Source organism: Curcuma longa, chromosome 5 (genome assembly GCF_044706935.1).
Source record: "Curcuma longa cultivar G26 ecotype Majalengka, Jawa Barat chromosome 5, ITB_CL_G26_1.1, whole genome shotgun sequence".
NCBI lineage: Eukaryota > Viridiplantae > Streptophyta > Magnoliopsida > Zingiberales > Zingiberaceae > Curcuma > Curcuma longa.
This window is the reverse complement of record NC_133865.1, coordinates 11339042-11355451: the sequence shown is the minus strand read 5'-3', so window position 1 is coordinate 11355451 and position 16410 is coordinate 11339042. Positions and strand designations below refer to the sequence as shown.

At 39.5% G+C, this 16410-nt stretch overlaps 1 protein-coding gene across 1 annotated transcript; it reads left to right on the top strand.

Annotated features, from left to right (window-relative positions):
• The first annotated feature begins 2393 nt into the window (after positions 1-2393).
• On the top strand, positions 2394-3251 carry LOC141828824 (uncharacterized). Its single transcript, XM_074716209.1, has one exon. It carries the CDS (start codon positions 2394-2396, stop codon positions 3249-3251), a length of 858 nt encoding a protein of 285 aa, XP_074572310.1.
• Positions 3252-16410: the final 13159 nt, after the last annotated feature.

The following is a 16410-nucleotide window of genomic DNA, read 5'->3' as shown; positions in this document are numbered from 1 at the left end:
TAAGAATTAGAATTCCCTTAAAAAGCAATTGAATGTACCTAATCTTTTGATTTAAGTGCCAGAAGCTCTTTGGACATAAATGCTCCTTTCGTAGTTATTAGCAGTGTTTGCAATCAGATCAAGTCAAGATGAAATAGTTTGTTCCATTTATGCCTTCTAAACTGCCTTTTGTGTCTGCATTGCAAGATCATACTGTAAGTTGATGAAGCAGCAGATATTATGTCATATATTACATTGGAGGTGAAAGACACAAATCTTCTCCATTAATATCCTACAGTCTATCATCAAGAAAGTATGTTCTATATGTAATAAATAATTTAATTATCTAAAGAACTGCTTTAACTCATTATGCTTTGGAGAATAAAATAAGGCCCCTACTGCAGCACTTCTGCTCCCAACTCCCATAACACCAAAGGTCATATGCATATCAACTAATATTCAAATTAAATAATACCAAAGACATTAATTATCCCCATTTGCTACATTATATGAAATCCAAATATATTCTCTCATTCATACGATTCAAAAGATGTACATGTCTAGAAAAATCAATGTTTCAATATTTTGTTGACAGATTAAGTATCATTTTCTTATTGACAATCTTTTCAAAAAGAAATGCATATATAGATAAAGGATAAAATAATAATCAAAGATAAAAGTAAAGTAACATAATTTTCTGCGAGGTACACTGAACATATGATTGATTAGAGTCTGATCTAACAATCAACTTATAAGAACTTTTTCTGTTCATGAGTCCATGCTAAGAAGAGGCAATTGCATATTGTAATAAACAAAAGCATTGGCATCTAAAGCGAGTGATAGAACATGCTAATCATTTCTGGTGAACCACATAATCATGTGATCGCCCTCATGATTAGCAACTCCATACCATGAGAGAATAATCAACAGATTTAAAGAAATTAAACAAGGACCATGCCCATGGCTTCTTAATTAATGCCGACCTTAGGCATGACTGCAGTAGATTTTCTATGTCAGCTTTCTGAGATAATATTTTTCAGATAGCATACTGGATTTATATACATCAAATATAATCTATGAGCATGTGACATTCTGGTCCAAACTTACACCAAATGATCAAATCACTAACCAACTAAGATACTTGACTTGAAAAAGAACATGCTTTATGACAGTTAACAGAGATAAACTCACAATGTCAGATTGTACTCAGAAGAAAATTGTATAGTCAGGTTTTCAGCAATTCAAGAATCAAGTTCAAAAATCATATCGGTTCATGATGTACCTTCACATACCTTTGCAAGTTACAGAGTTTTGGATGGATGGGTATGATTACCAACTAGCTTTTCAAGTGAATTACAAGGACTATTAGTTTGAACTAAAAGGTAGTTCCATAATAATTTTGTGAAGAATAATAGTATCAGTTACTGCCCCATACTAAAAGCAAGAAAGCTAATAAAAAGGACAGTTTTAGTTTCATCTCACTTTCAGAGTGATTGGAGCTAATTCTTATTCTCAATACCGATTCACAATAACTCTTCATGGTGGGCCTGGAAGAGTAGGTACACTATGCTACCAAGGATCAATTGCCACTTACTTCTCCTCAAGAGCTGCTCGACTCGCATCTTTGATTATGCGAAAGAAAAAAAACCCGTCTTTTTAGTAGCCTAGGTGTGTAGTTGACGGTAGCCTAAGAGCATTCAAAGTAATTCTATGGATGCTTAAAAGTAATTGATTAAACAAGTATCACATGCATGGGAGTTCATGAATGTAATTTTATATGGACGAAGGCAAGAACAACCAAGTGTTTTTAGATATTGTATGTATTAAAGGCATTTCTTAAATCAATTTGATCAACTAGATCTATTTAGAAAGTTTACTGGTGCAGTAAACTGAAAAGCACATATTGGAACTGTGAATATCACATCTATTGTCATGCCTGCAAGTGATTCTCACTAGGTTGGATTTTTGATATCACACCTATTGTCTTCTCTGCAAAAGGCTACAAGCGTTAATTTCAACTCAGTCAAAAATAAACTTCTTGGTTCTGCAAACCAATTCCTTGCTTGTTCCCTCTCAAGTCAAAATATTCACTTGGAATGAGATAAACCTCAATAAACCATTAAAAGATTGCATGTTACTAAAACTTTCATCCACAAAGGATCATCCCACCACTCGATATCATTATATTTCTTTTTGATCTCCACTCTGAATCATTAGATTGACCACTATTGATCAAATTAAACATGGGCCAACCTTGTTATATAAAATGTCTATCCATATATTTCTTCCACCAGTCACCACTACCTCTACTAGTATATAAACCAACACCATACAAACTCTTCCACCACCAAACGAACACCATCATCTCAACATCATTATTCATCACCATATTATTCCCAAATTCTCACTGTCCAATGGGTTTTTCCTTCTTCTTCTCCTCCTCTTCTGCTGCAAGCTCTGATCTCAATCAGGACAAGAAAAGCAAACGCAGGCAGCAAAAAGAGCATGACAACAGCAGTAGCAACGAAGCCAATGGCAATGGCGCCGAGGCGGGGGGTGGCTTCAGGTACCTTGGCGTGCGCCGTCGGCCCTGGGGACGGTACGCGGCAGAGATACGCGACCCGGCGACAAAGGAGCGGCACTGGTTGGGCACCTTCGACACGGCAGAGGAAGCGGCCGTGGCGTACGATCGCGCCGCCCGCACCCTGCGGGGCGCGCGCGCCCGCACCAACTTCGCCTACCCCGACCTTCCGCCGGGCTCCTCCGTCACCCCTTTCCTCTCACCAGACCTCCAACCTCCTCCCTCCTCCTTCCTCTTCTCCGAGCCGCCGCCCCCCGCTCTGCCGGAATCCGACCACCGCACGACTACCTTCCCAGCTCTCGGAACTCACGACGGGTACACTTCTTTCACGAGCAACGCGTCCAACAACGACGGAGCAGCTCATTACTACTACCAGCAGCAGGCAGAGGAGGGCTTCCAATACACCAATGCGACACGTCCGCCGTCTCCGCCGACGGTTCCAGCGGGGGCATCAGCATGGGAGTCCGGTGGCGCTCCGGTTGCCGCCGAGGATGTGCTAACAGAGATAGGGACTGGAGGACCAGCAACGTGGTGCGACGCCGGGGAGTTCAGCGGATACGGCTCCCCGACCTCGCACGGGATCTTCTTCGATGAAGGCTACGTGCATAGCCCCCTATTCGGGCCAATGCCGACGGTGGACGACGTCGCCTCCGACGGCTTCCAGCTCGGCAGCTCCTCTTACTACTACTGACGAGCGGGCATACAAAGCTCGCCATCTGCAATCTGCACTTCAATTTGGGTTGCGCGCCCGCCGGTGGACGTGGCGTTTTCCATTTGTGTTTGGCCTGGTTCGGCTCCTACTCTGCTCTCGCTCCGGTGTCAAGTTGAGCTATTTTAGAAGTGTCTCTTCTCCTTCAAGTTTACGAACTCCTTTCTTCCCTTCTTTGTACGTATTGCTATTCACTGTTCCTAAAGAGACTCCCTCTTTCCTCTGTGGCTATATGTAAGGGAGGTGGTTTCCGTTGTGCAATGCATTGAGCATCATATTTCGTATAAAGCATTCTCGATGAGTCCACTGGGGAATGACTCTTTGCGCATGTGGTTCGCTTCAATGTTTCAAGCAGATACAACAATCGGTCGCCTGGGTAGGAGATGCCTTGGGCTTCCTCGTACTCCTGGGCTTGGCCTCGGTGGTGGTCGATTAGTATCAGCCACTTGCTCGACCATTGTTCACAAGAACTCCGAGTCTCTGGTTAAAGAAGAGCACCACGGCCGTAGGAGAGAATTCGAATAGGATCCTTTTTGGCGATGGAGAAAAGAACGGTGGGTTGGGCAACGGGCTGAAGAAGAGCGTCGCTTTCAGATTCCAATGTCTCCCATCGAGCTTAAGCAATGCAGAGTGAGATGGAAGCCAACTCTCGAATCCCTGCAGAGTTTTTGGCTAAATGTGTCTGTAACGTTGCACAATTGAACTTGAAGGTTGCCTCTTGATGAAATTAACTAAGATTTGATACTAATCTTGCTAGGAGAGAGGCTGTTAACATCTCTGTCGGGTATCAGATCCTTTGCCTTTGCCTCTGGTAGAAAGGTTCCTGAAGACGTCCTCTTCAGCAATCCAGCTCGAACGTCTCCTCCCCACCACCTTCGCTACAAATAGGGCGTCGGAACAGCACAAATCTTCACCATTCCATAATCTTCTCGAGTGTCTCGAAGAAAAGAACTAGGTGCGTGGCCATGGCGAACCAACCGGTTGGACGCCCGTGGTTTCTCCGACTGGCTTCGCAGGCCCGTATCGACCCGCCAGCTCCGCCGGCACAACCTCAGCCAGCGCAACCTCCCCCAGCGTCACCAGTTCGCCAAGCCTCACTGGCATTTGATCGAACACCTTTGTTGGCTGCCCAAGCGCCACCGCCGCCACCTCCGTCGCCGGTGCCAACCCAACCACAGGAGACACCACGGCCTACACAAACAACGAACACTGCGACCCCTTCACCGCCTGAGGTCCCGAAACCAGCGACGACTCCAATGCTGCAACGCGTGGCGTCACCGAGGCCTGTGACAGCGGCCCCAGTAGCAAACCCATCCCCTGTGACAGCGGCCCCGGTAGCAAACCCATCCCCGCCGTCTCGGGCCGACGCCGCATATCTTTCCCCGCCTGAGGTTCCGAAATTAGCGCCGTCGGTGCCAGCGCCGGCGGCGACCCCAATGCTGCAACGCCTGGCGTCGCCGAGGCTTGCGGCAGCAGCACCCATAACAAACTCACCCCTGCCGTCGCCGATACCTGTAACCGCGGCAACCCGATCCCCACCTCCTCCGCAATATCCCAAAGTGATCAATTCCTCTTCTGCGTCTCTGGTACCACAACCAGAGCCCGATCCGATCGCCGTCTCACAACCAAAGCGAACCATCGAGCAAAACAGCTCAAACAAGAATCCCGACAAGAAACCCCCCTCTTTTCCCACCAAAGCAGAAGGAAAAAATTCAGCAACCGCCAACGGGAACGGATCCACAACCAAAAGCAAAGATCAGGGGGAGACGAGAGCGATTACCATCGCAGGGCAAAACATGGGGGCGTTCCTGGATCTCTCCCCTTCCTACGGCCTTCAGCATCAGATCAGGAAGCAGCAGGTTCGTCCGACGGTCGGCGACACTTGGTTCAAGGACTTGAACAACGGAGCACACAAGGAAGGCAAGCCAGCAAAGGAATCGAACAGCAACAGCAACAAGCAACAGCAGAAGCCGATGATCTCGCTGGTAAACAGCAATGTGCAAAGCGTCAACAATTCATTGATGCTCAATGCTTCGTGCGACCAAGGAAGCCCCGGCGTGCACATCAAGCTCACCATGAAGCGATCGGGCAAGAATGATCAACCATCTCTCCACTGAGATCCGAACGCGGAGTGATCTTCCTCTACCAGAATAAGCATTCGCCATGGCCACTGCAACTCCGCAACTATATGGCTCCATCGATTAGCCAGGAATAAACGCGATCGTTCCATTCAAGAACGATGCGTCTTCTATGAACAATATGCTCGCTAATAAATGGATATAATTTGCTCCAAATAGACCAATCTTCTTATATATAGAAATTTATTAGTAAATAAACAAAAATTTTAAATTTCATCGAATAATAAAACAAAGTAAAATAATCTTTGATATTAAATAATTTTTTTTTAAAAATAGTTTTAGAAAGGGGGCATTTAATTTTCTGAATTTCCCTATCAATCATGGTAATTTGATTTCATCGAATTTTGAAATTAAATGAAGAATTGATTTTTCTTATTTAAATTGAATCGAATCATTTCAAATCAAAATTAATATATTCTTATAAACTTATTTAATATATCAATGCCCTTATATCTAAATTTAATAGCATAAATTGATAATATTAAATTTTAGAATAGATAAAATAAAAATTTTAAGACGAATGCACATAAATCACATAATTATTTTGTGAAAAAAATGGAAGAATACGTGATATGTATTTTTGGAATTATGAAAGATAGTCAAGTGGATAATACACAGTCAAATATTAAAAAAATTTAATTATTTTATTAATCAAATTTCATATAAAAGTCATCGATCATCTAAAAAGTTCATTATTTTTTTAAAACAATACATAATTAAACTAGTAACGATCTCCTAAATTTATTATTTTTTTTGTTTCAAAACTTTAATAAAGAATTTTAAAAATACAAGAGAAGTTAATAAAAAATTATAAAATTAAAAGATCGTTAATGAAAATAAAAACCAAAAATTATTTTTATTTATTCAGTTTTTTATCTTTTTTAATAATTAATTTATAAGAGAAAAAATGAAACAAAAATAATAATAAAATAATAATAATAATTTGGTTAAGTTTTGTTTTTTTCTTAATTCAAATTGATTCGATTTAAATAAGAAAAATTAAATTTTAATTTTAATATAAAACTGAAATAGGTGGGAATGGTATTTTAAAAATTAAGTATGCCAAAAATACGACGTGTCTTTTAGAAAATTCAGAAAATTAAGGGGGCGTTTGGTTTAAAAAAAAATTCTATTTTTTATTTTTCTTTTTCTTTTTTTATTTTTTATTTTCTCTAGTTTTCAAAAAATAGAAAATACGTTTAGTATGATATACTATTTTCTATTTTCTAAAAAATAAAATTAAAAAATATATTCATTTTTTTAATATAAAAAATTATAAATAAAATAAATTTTTTTACTTAAAATACCATCTTATCATGAAAAAGGAAAAATTTTTTAATGAATTATTTTATTAAAATAAAATTATCAAATTATATTTATTAATTTAATAAATTATTTTATTAAAATAATCGTGCGATGAGGAGGTGTGCGGTACTGTAACCGTCTTTTCTTATTTTCTATTTTTTAGTCGCAGTTTTCATTCTCTATATAAAATGACTGTTTTCTTAGAAAATGACTTTTCATTTTCTAGAAAATGAGATTGGAAAATACAAAGCACACAGTAACTTCTAAAAAATAAGAAAATGAAAATGAAAAATGATCAAACCAAACGCCCCCTAAGTGTTGCCTTTGATAAAATGCCACAAAAAAGTCATAAATAGGTAATGCTGAATTTTTCTATTGTATAAAGTTAGTGTAGATGTTTCATGCGAAGTTGAAACAATGTCCTTCTTCATCATAGTTAATTATAATTTTTTAATTTACTTTTTCACATATGATCGTGGAGATAATCATATGGAACCACTGGGATAATGGATTCCACATTGATATTTTATTTTAAGATCAAATAAAATGAAGAATACCAATTAAAAAATTTAGTTACTAAAAAAATGATAATTTATATTCATATACATTAATAAATTGATTCAAAATTATACATCTGAAATTATTAAATGCTTCACATTATTCTTTGCATGTGGTAATAATCTTTGACAAAAATTGTGCAAAAATTAAAAGGGCAAGGAACGCCTCTTCTTCATTGAAATAGTGTATCACTCCTTCCTATCCCCTATTGTGTGACCCTAATACTCTGAAATTTGACTAGAAAAAGTTGAATAAGTTTTAACTAATATTTATGGTGTAATCGCTATAACTTATAATTACTACAACTCTAGCGGTTATGTTTCATAGCTACGCTAATATGTTATTAATTATTTATTTATATATTATAATAACTATTAATAGTAGTTACTATAATATTATAATAATTATGATTCATAATTATTATAATATGATATTATCAGTATTAAATTGAATAAAATATCATTTGTGTATATACTATAACAACTATGGTTGTCCCTGGGGCCATCGTGCTGCGGTAAGACATTCAGATTGTCACCCAGGTACCCGCGGTTCGATCCCCAGCTACGATGTATTTACAAGAATTTTCCTCCAAATGAGGATCGCAATCAAAGGATGCTGGGCATCTGGGTTGGCCGCTGCGTGTGCTTCGCGATTTACCCTGGTGACCAATGAGAAACTTCCATGGGACCGAACCGGTCATCCCCAGGATTGAGTCAATACAACTAACTGAGATTATCATTTTTTTATAACAACTATGATTAATTGTTACTGCAAGATCTCACCTGTGCTCATATTATAATAATTATAAATTATAACCATAATATATTATAACATAATGCACAATTGCTATAATATGATATTGATCAGAGTTACTTAATTAAGATTCAATTTCCATGCATTCAAATTGATTAGTAAGGAGGGATGTAACAACATAGAGTGGGGCATTCATTTGGTAATTAATAAAAAAAATTAAAATAAGTATGTTTTAGAATGAAAAATATGATGGAACATCTTTTGATTTTTTTTTTTAAATGTCATACCTTTTGACAATAATAAAAAAAGACACTCTTTTAATTCTTACCACAATTTTTTATTTAGATTTTATATTTAAATATAGATATATTTTTCTATTTAATTTCACAATATATTTAGAAAAACCAATTTTATTAATAGAATTTGAACTTTTATTATAGAATTAGTTTTCTAAATTTCAAGTTTCTTAAAAAAATAGTTAATAATGGTTGAACTTAAACATTATTTAAACTATAAGAAATTGATTATATATTTATAGAGATGATAAATTATTATACTATAATCCATTATTTTTTACAATTATAATTTTTAACATTTTATAATTATTAACTTATATTTATATTTAGATAATTAAAATATTTAAATGAACACTAATATGGCAGGAACCTACAGTGACCATGTGGCCCCTGAGATCTGGCCCTTAAAATCTAGAAATTATGCTGAGCTATCAATTAAAGTTACAGTAGTCCCAAAAGATAAGCAAATTGGGCTTAGAATGGATATGGGCTCCGACCTCATTTTCAGTTCTACCACAGATGCTGACCCCATCTCCAATTTGCCCTCAAGACTTGATCTCGTCTCAATCTCAAGCGCTGATCTCATCTTTGATTCAACCCTAGGATCCAATCTCATCTCGGGCTCAATCTCGGACTCGACCTCATTTTTATTAATTTTTAATTATAAATTATCAAAATTATCTAAATTTTTAATAAAATTAAATCTAACATGCAAAATCATAAGGGTATTTTCATAAAATAATGAACTTACCAGAATCATATCCCTTAATTTTGATTTCTTCTCTGTCGTCTTCCTCTCTGGGCACCGATTCTTGTAGTGTCTGCATTTTTGGCACTTGAAGCACTTGATATGCTTTTTGTTCCTCCGGACTCCTAGCATTAATTGTTCCTTTATCGTTGGTGGTGTCATCTGAGTCTTATGAATAGGGCACTGATTTTTGTAGTACCCTCTCTCCCTGCCCTTAAAATATGTAATATGCAATTTAAAATAAACTTTAAAATTAATACCTCTCTCCCCCTCCATCTTTGTCGTCTTGCTTCCGTGGCGATTAATCCGATCAAGAGTAGGCCTGCTCTAATACCAATTGTAGGATAGGTGGGGCGTGCTAGAGGGGGGTGAATAGTGCATTCGTCATTTTTATTCGTTTGTTCTATCACAAAGACTTAGCATGAAATTAGTAAATAATGCAAGGACACGTGGATTTACTTGGTTCCTAACCTCCCAAGGTTAGTACATCCAAGGCCTATGTACAAGAGGCGCCCGTCCACTAGTGGTCTCCTTTTCGGACGTTTGTCTCTAGAAGTGGAGAAACTCGTCTTACAGTCTAAATAATAATAAAGATAAATGCAAACAAATAAGACGTAAAAAGAATAAACCAAACGCGTGTAGTAGCCGATCAGGAAGTCTTGAGCGCCGCGCACTCCTCGTGGAACTTCTCCGGTTGCACGAGCCTGGCTCCGTTGCGCTCAGCAGCACCGCAGGATGATGAGTATGATGTAGAGAAGTTATCCTCTGGTGCTTCACGCTGAGGCCCTTTATATAAACCCTTCTGGGAGCCTGAATTCTTATCTGGGTGTTTGGATAAGATCCGATCCGATCCAATCTCCTCAGTCTTTATCGAGGTTGATTTTTCTTGATACGGGGGCCTGGAACCTCTTCGAGGGCTTGGTGGCTGAGGTGTCCCAACCACTGGGACTCTACCACCTCATTTGTCTCGCTAGCCCGCTCGGCTAATGTCCAGTCGCCTAGAATCAATCGGGGTGCCCGGACCGTCCAGTCGCCGGAGTAATATCCGAGTGCTCAGATCTAGTCAACTCGAGTTTGACCTAAGTTGATCCAGACTTGGTTCGATTGCTTCTATGTGTTCCTCTTATGCTTTCTTTGTCTTGCTTACAGCTCCTGATTCCTGCAAGATAAGCATACAAACACGTAAGCACCCTAAACCTACTTACAATCCATCTCATCTACTAGATTTGTTATGTTTGAGAGGTGTCCTAAGGCAATTGCCTTATAGTTGTATTATTAATTTATTTAATAATAACTAAAATTCACTATTTAAGTACATATTTTCTTACATTTGATTGGATCTTAAACTTATTTACTGAATGCCTGCAATATGATTCATAGCATGAGAGAATTTGTGATTAGATCACAACTTGTGAGTATCTCTACATGTGTAATTATGAATATATTGGAATTATCCCTAGTCGATGAATTGATGAAAGCAAATGTTATTGATTTTGTTAAGACTAGCACGTTTAAACTCTTTGGTTTGACGAGCAACTGTTCTCACTAGCTAGAGACATTGGATATTGAGAGTTAAACGTGGATGTTGGTTAAAGGTAATCAGTTCATTGGAGTGACCTGCCTTGAGACTTCATATGGTTCTTATATATATGTCAATGAAGATCTCAATGTAGCTTAAGTGTGAGTTTCCTTGGACTTGCGGTATTCAAGTCATCTTGGTTATGGAAGCTTATACTTGGACATCTTAAGTAGACATCTCTGATGAGGTGTGGACCCAGGATGATTGGGTATAAGTCGAAATACCCGAAGGTATTTGAATAGCTCACAGAGGATTCACTGCTCTTTGTAAAAAACGATGTATACCCTGTGACCACTTGTTAAGATTGTTATTGGAAGTCTTTGGCCAAAGCATCACATGTCAATAGTATGCCACTCTTGGACACATGTACAAGTAACTTGAATCCACAAGATAAGAAGCAGCTTGGGCTAGGTGTGACATAGTTAGTATAGTGGCGACTGACACATATATACAATGTCTTGAACCAAGCGGGTATAAGACGGTGAAAGGAACGAGACACGCTTATTAGAGCTGCTGAAAGTTTTAGAAATTATTCTAGAATCATCGATGATTTTTTGATCAATTGTAAATCATGATATACTACTATGTATCACTCATGATCGTTTCGTAATTAATGGTTAATTACGGACAACCAATATAATCGGGGACCTATTAGGTCACACGCATTAGAAGTTTTCTGAAGGACTTAAAATGAGTTTGAAAATTTAATTCTCAGATCGAGAGAATATTGATTTAGTTGGACCAAACAATAAGAAAAATTAGTTTAGTTCAAATCAGAGAAAGCTTGGTTGTTGAACCAAATGATTCGATGTTGAACTAAATTGAACCAACTTAGTATGATTCATAATGGAAATTATTTTGGAAAAATAGAAGAGATGGAGAGCTTTTGTCTTGCGAAGATGAATTGAATAAAACTGGTTTGGATCAAATCAGAGGTCGTTTGATCATCGAACCAAGCGAACCAAGATTAAATTGGTTTGCTACAGTAACCCTAAAAAAATCAGTCCGGTTCAATTAGGGTTCCTTTCTTTCCCTTCCGATTCAGCACGTGCCCGAATCGCCCTCGCTCGTCCGTGACTCACACCCGCGACTTCGTCCCTGCAGCTTGCGACTTCACCGAAATCGACTGACGGGACATTGCGATTCCACATCCGTCGGCGAAAACCTCGCAAAAGGAGCACTTTAAAAGAAGCCGCGAGCACCGAGGGAAGAGCACGAGCAAACCCTAGTTTTCCCTCCTCCTCTCTGGCCTATTCTGCCACCGCCGCTGACACCTAATTGGTAGTCTTCTGCCCTCGGTCAATCAATGGAGATCGTCACCGCTGGAGAAAAAGGAATCCTCATGGTGAGTTCCTCCTCTCCTCCTCTGATCTCCGCTGTTTTGATCACCGTCGTTGCTCTATTCTGCTGCTTATTCTGCCGCCCTGATCTGCCTTGCCGTTGCCTTGTTCTGCCGTTGCCTTGTTCCGCTCTGATCCACCGTCGTCGGACGGCCTCGCCAGAACTAGGGTTCTACCCAGTCGAAGTCTCCACTTAGCCCTTTGCTGCAGCCGAACTGTTCGCCGAAGGAGGTGCCACTGAACCCTTTGTGATGAGCTAGGGTTTTTGCCTTTTTAATCGATTTATTTTTGGGTTTTACATGAAAATAAATTATTTAATGAATCGATTTGATCGTATTTGTCCTATATTGCATAAATTGAGGCTTGATTATAATTTTCATGATTTAATGGTGAATTTTTGTATTAATTTGGTTTTAATTGATTTTAGGGCTCAAATCGGACCCAACTCGAGCTCAACCGTGGTCAAATCAAGTCAAATTTGCCCAAATTGATCAAGCCAACATGGAGGACATGACCTAGATCAAGTCCGATCAAGATCCCTAAATTTTTTGGAAGCCCTAAGCTGCCCTAAACCCTAGATCAAATCTTCACCGTTGGATTCAAAAATCAACGGCTCAGATTAATCAATTAATCAGGCGTATATAAGCTGAAACTTAATCGATGAACAGTGGCTGGCTGCGCACTGTTCATCGCCTTCCTCGCGCGAATTCTCTGTTGAAGGAGCGTAACTCCTGGCCAAGCCCCATCCGAAAAATCTAATTCCATTGTAATCCTTGATCCTCGTGGAATCCAAAGGCGGTCCATTGGGTGTGAATCGGCGACTGGAAGCAGCTGCGCCGGAGAGGGTTTCACCGGCGGCGCAATCCTCCGTTCTCTTCGTGTTCCGGAGAGGTGCTGAGCAATCCAAGCCGAGCGTCGACGAAGGGGTTCTCCGAAGGCCGGCGAAATACGTCCAAGGCATCAGCAAGCTCATCGGCGCAAGAAGAGGCTTGGACTTCCGGTTTTGCCAGCTGAAAAGCCCTCCGCCGAGCTCTGTCTGCGCCGGAGAGGGTTTCTTCGGCTTTTCTGGGTTCGGGCACGCAAGGAAAACACACCAGACGACCAAATTGAAGCTTCTTGGGATTATTGAAGCCACATTGTTGGATTAGGCAGTTTGTTGACGCCAAATTGAAGAAACAATCGGAAAAGAGGATGATTGGATGCTTTAGTTTCTGTTTCTGAACATTTCTGATAGCTGTTTCTGTAACTGAAATTCCTGAGTTGTTGTTAATCTAAATCTTTTGCAATTTCATGAATTTGGTTATATGGTTCATGTTTAGCTGTTGTTTGGATTCAGATTTGTTTAATTTGCTTAGCTTAGCTTCCATATTTCCCTGCTGAACTGATACTGTCTGATACTCTAAGGTGGCACTGTTCCGTGCCAAACACTTGTGAATGTATCGAATGAAGCCTTCATTAGTTAAATGTTTTGATTGCATTTTAGGATTAGTTAGCTAGTTTTAGTTGATTTTAGTGTGTGGATTCTTGCTTGCACCTATTGAAACCTTGAAGCCTATTTTGCACAGCATGAGCCATTTAATTTGGTTAGTCTGCCTTGGGTTTTGAATTGCATTAGGGTTCCATCAATTTCTATTAACCAAGAATTGAGTTTGAATTCTATGATTGTTTAGGAGCATAACTAGGGTAGGTTTCGTTCTTTTACTTTGCATCGAATTGCATTTTAGGTTTACCTTGATACCTTGGTTCCTTAGTTTCATTTTTAGATTAGTTAATTGTATTTTTCATTTATTTGCCAATTTTTCATTTACATTTCATTTCAAAACCACCAAAACCCCATTTACATTAGAAAACCCCAAAAATACGACATGACCCGAAGCTCAAATTAAACAATTTTCTACTAGCCCTTGGAAAAATACGACTCGAGGCCCCTATACTTGCTTATTTGAATTTATTATGGGTTTTCGATAATTTAAATCAATTTGCAACCCTATTCGTGACATATCAAATCTAGGGTTGTCATATGCATGCACCTGTTGTAATAATTAGTATTAATTATTGTTATTTTATTTTTGCTGCACATATTTTTGAAACGTGTAAACACGTGCATTGCACCGGGACGATCCCAACAGACTTATCTAAGCCTTATCCTATAGGTATAATCTACTAGCTTACCCGTGTCTAACTCCCCGTTAGGGCTAATCACTTCTATAGGTAGATTTTCCACCTGCTAAACATCAGTTTAGACATTTTCTTGCCAAATCTGCAGTTAGGACTAATCACTTCTATAGGTAGACTTCTCACCTACCAAACATTCAGTTTGGTCATTCCTTTGTCTAACCTCCAATTAGAACTTTTCCTGCCTAATCCTCCAGATCAGGACTTTTTCTAGCCTCCAACTAGGATCGTCTAGCCTCCAACTAGGACTTCCTTACCTAATCCTCCAGATCAGGACTTCCTCTGCCTAGCCTCCAACTAGGACTTTCTCTGGCTAGCCTCCAACTAGGACTTTTCCAGCTTAGCCTCCAACTAGGATTTTCCCTACCTAATTTCAACTAGGACTTCTCGCTAGTCTTCTAGTTAAATTGACCTGACTAGACTTCACTCACATTTAAATATTAAGTCTTGTTTGGATCAACCATTAGTCAAATAGACCAGATCTTGGTTTATTGTCAAATATCAAAACTCTAGGGACAGACTAGTGTTGGGATCTACATGCGCCTAAAAACAGTTTTAGCTGCATAAAACGCAGCGGAAAAATGGTCCCTCCAGAAGATCCATGCGAAACCATATTCGTTTTATCGATTCTATCTACTGGAATCGAGGTTACCTTCGATGCGAGCCCTTCGCAATCCCAACAGCAACTCTTGCCTTCAAAGGTTGACGGATCTCAGCACGATCAGTGTGTTCGCGCCTCCACGGTATCCACACGAACGCTGAGATGGAGAGGAACCAGATCGTGGTGCTAGCCACAATACTAAATTCGGCCAAGGTAGAAGAGAAGAGGAAGAAGATCAAAAATGTCCTTCTCTCAAGAGCCTCTCATCCCTTTTTATATCCAACCATGGAATATGAAGGGTTTTTGACTGTTGAGATTCCATGGAATTAATACCTTTAATAATCCCATGCATGTTATGCATGATGATCATGCAACCCTCTTAATGATGCTCATGCAACCCTCTTAATGATGAGAGAATTAATACCCTATTAATCTCATGCATGATGATCATGTAACCCTCTTAATGGATTCGATTTGACTTGAGTCCAACTCAAGTCTCACTCAATCCGAATTGACACTAACAACTAGTGCTTCTTGCACTAACATTCAGGCCCCTCAAGACAAGCCAACTCATTTTCTCTAAGTCAGGATCTTAGTTAATACATGCGGTCCTCTATAGCTCAACACAAGCGAGACAATAAAGTTGTGAAAGGAAATTTTCATTCAATTTCGTAAAAATATTACAACAATGATTACATCTAGAATGGCAAGACATAAGCAAAAAAAATAGGGATTACAAAAACAATGTCATTGGAGTCGGATGTAGTGATGTTAGGTTAATCTGCTCTCTTGGAAGATGGTAAGTCATCTCAAACTTTCCTCAGATCCAAAAAGCTTAGATCAGTCCCCCGAGGAATGAGATCAGACTACATAAATTGATGAATAACTCTCTCGAATCTGTGTTTGAACATCCTACTGGTTCGTGTTCCTAGCAAATCATAGTACTTCTGCGAGGTGAGGAATGCTTTCTTCCGCTCCTCCCAACGCCCTTGCTTGTCGGCTAGTTTCTTCTTCATAGCCTCTAGATTAGAAACTGATTTCTCCCCTGCCCTTTCTCCTCTGATAATTATTTCTCGAGGTCCTATCTCTTTGCGACTGCCTCGTGGAGGTCTTGTCAAAGTTCAACTGCTTAAGTCTCATGAGCACTCAACTCTTTCTTCGCTTTGGCGACCTTTTCCTCAAATACCTTCGTCATTTCCTTGGCTCGAGTAACTTCCTCCTCCAGGGCATTAACTGAAGATCCAGTCTCCTCCAAGGATATTGCTCCAATTGATGGATCTTTTGAGTTTGAAACTCAACCTCTTGACACATTTTCTCCACCTCAACCCAATTACTTTGGCATCAACTAGGACTTTCTTTGTAGCAGCTCTGTTAGCGGCCATTGCCGCCTTAGCCTTGTCCACCTCTCTAGTTGGTCGAGCCACCCTCCCCTCTAGCTCGACCACTTGTGCCTCCGATCAACAACATTGCTGGATGAGGCGGAGCAAATAACAATGGAGCTCCCGATGTTCCTTCTAGGTCTATAAGAAAAAAGAAAGGTAATTAAAATTTCTAATCGATGAATTATAAGTTGTTGGAGTTTTATACCTTCATGAGGGAGGCATTAAGAACCTTGCTTAGATTCTCTAACTCTATGTGAGGAAGGACC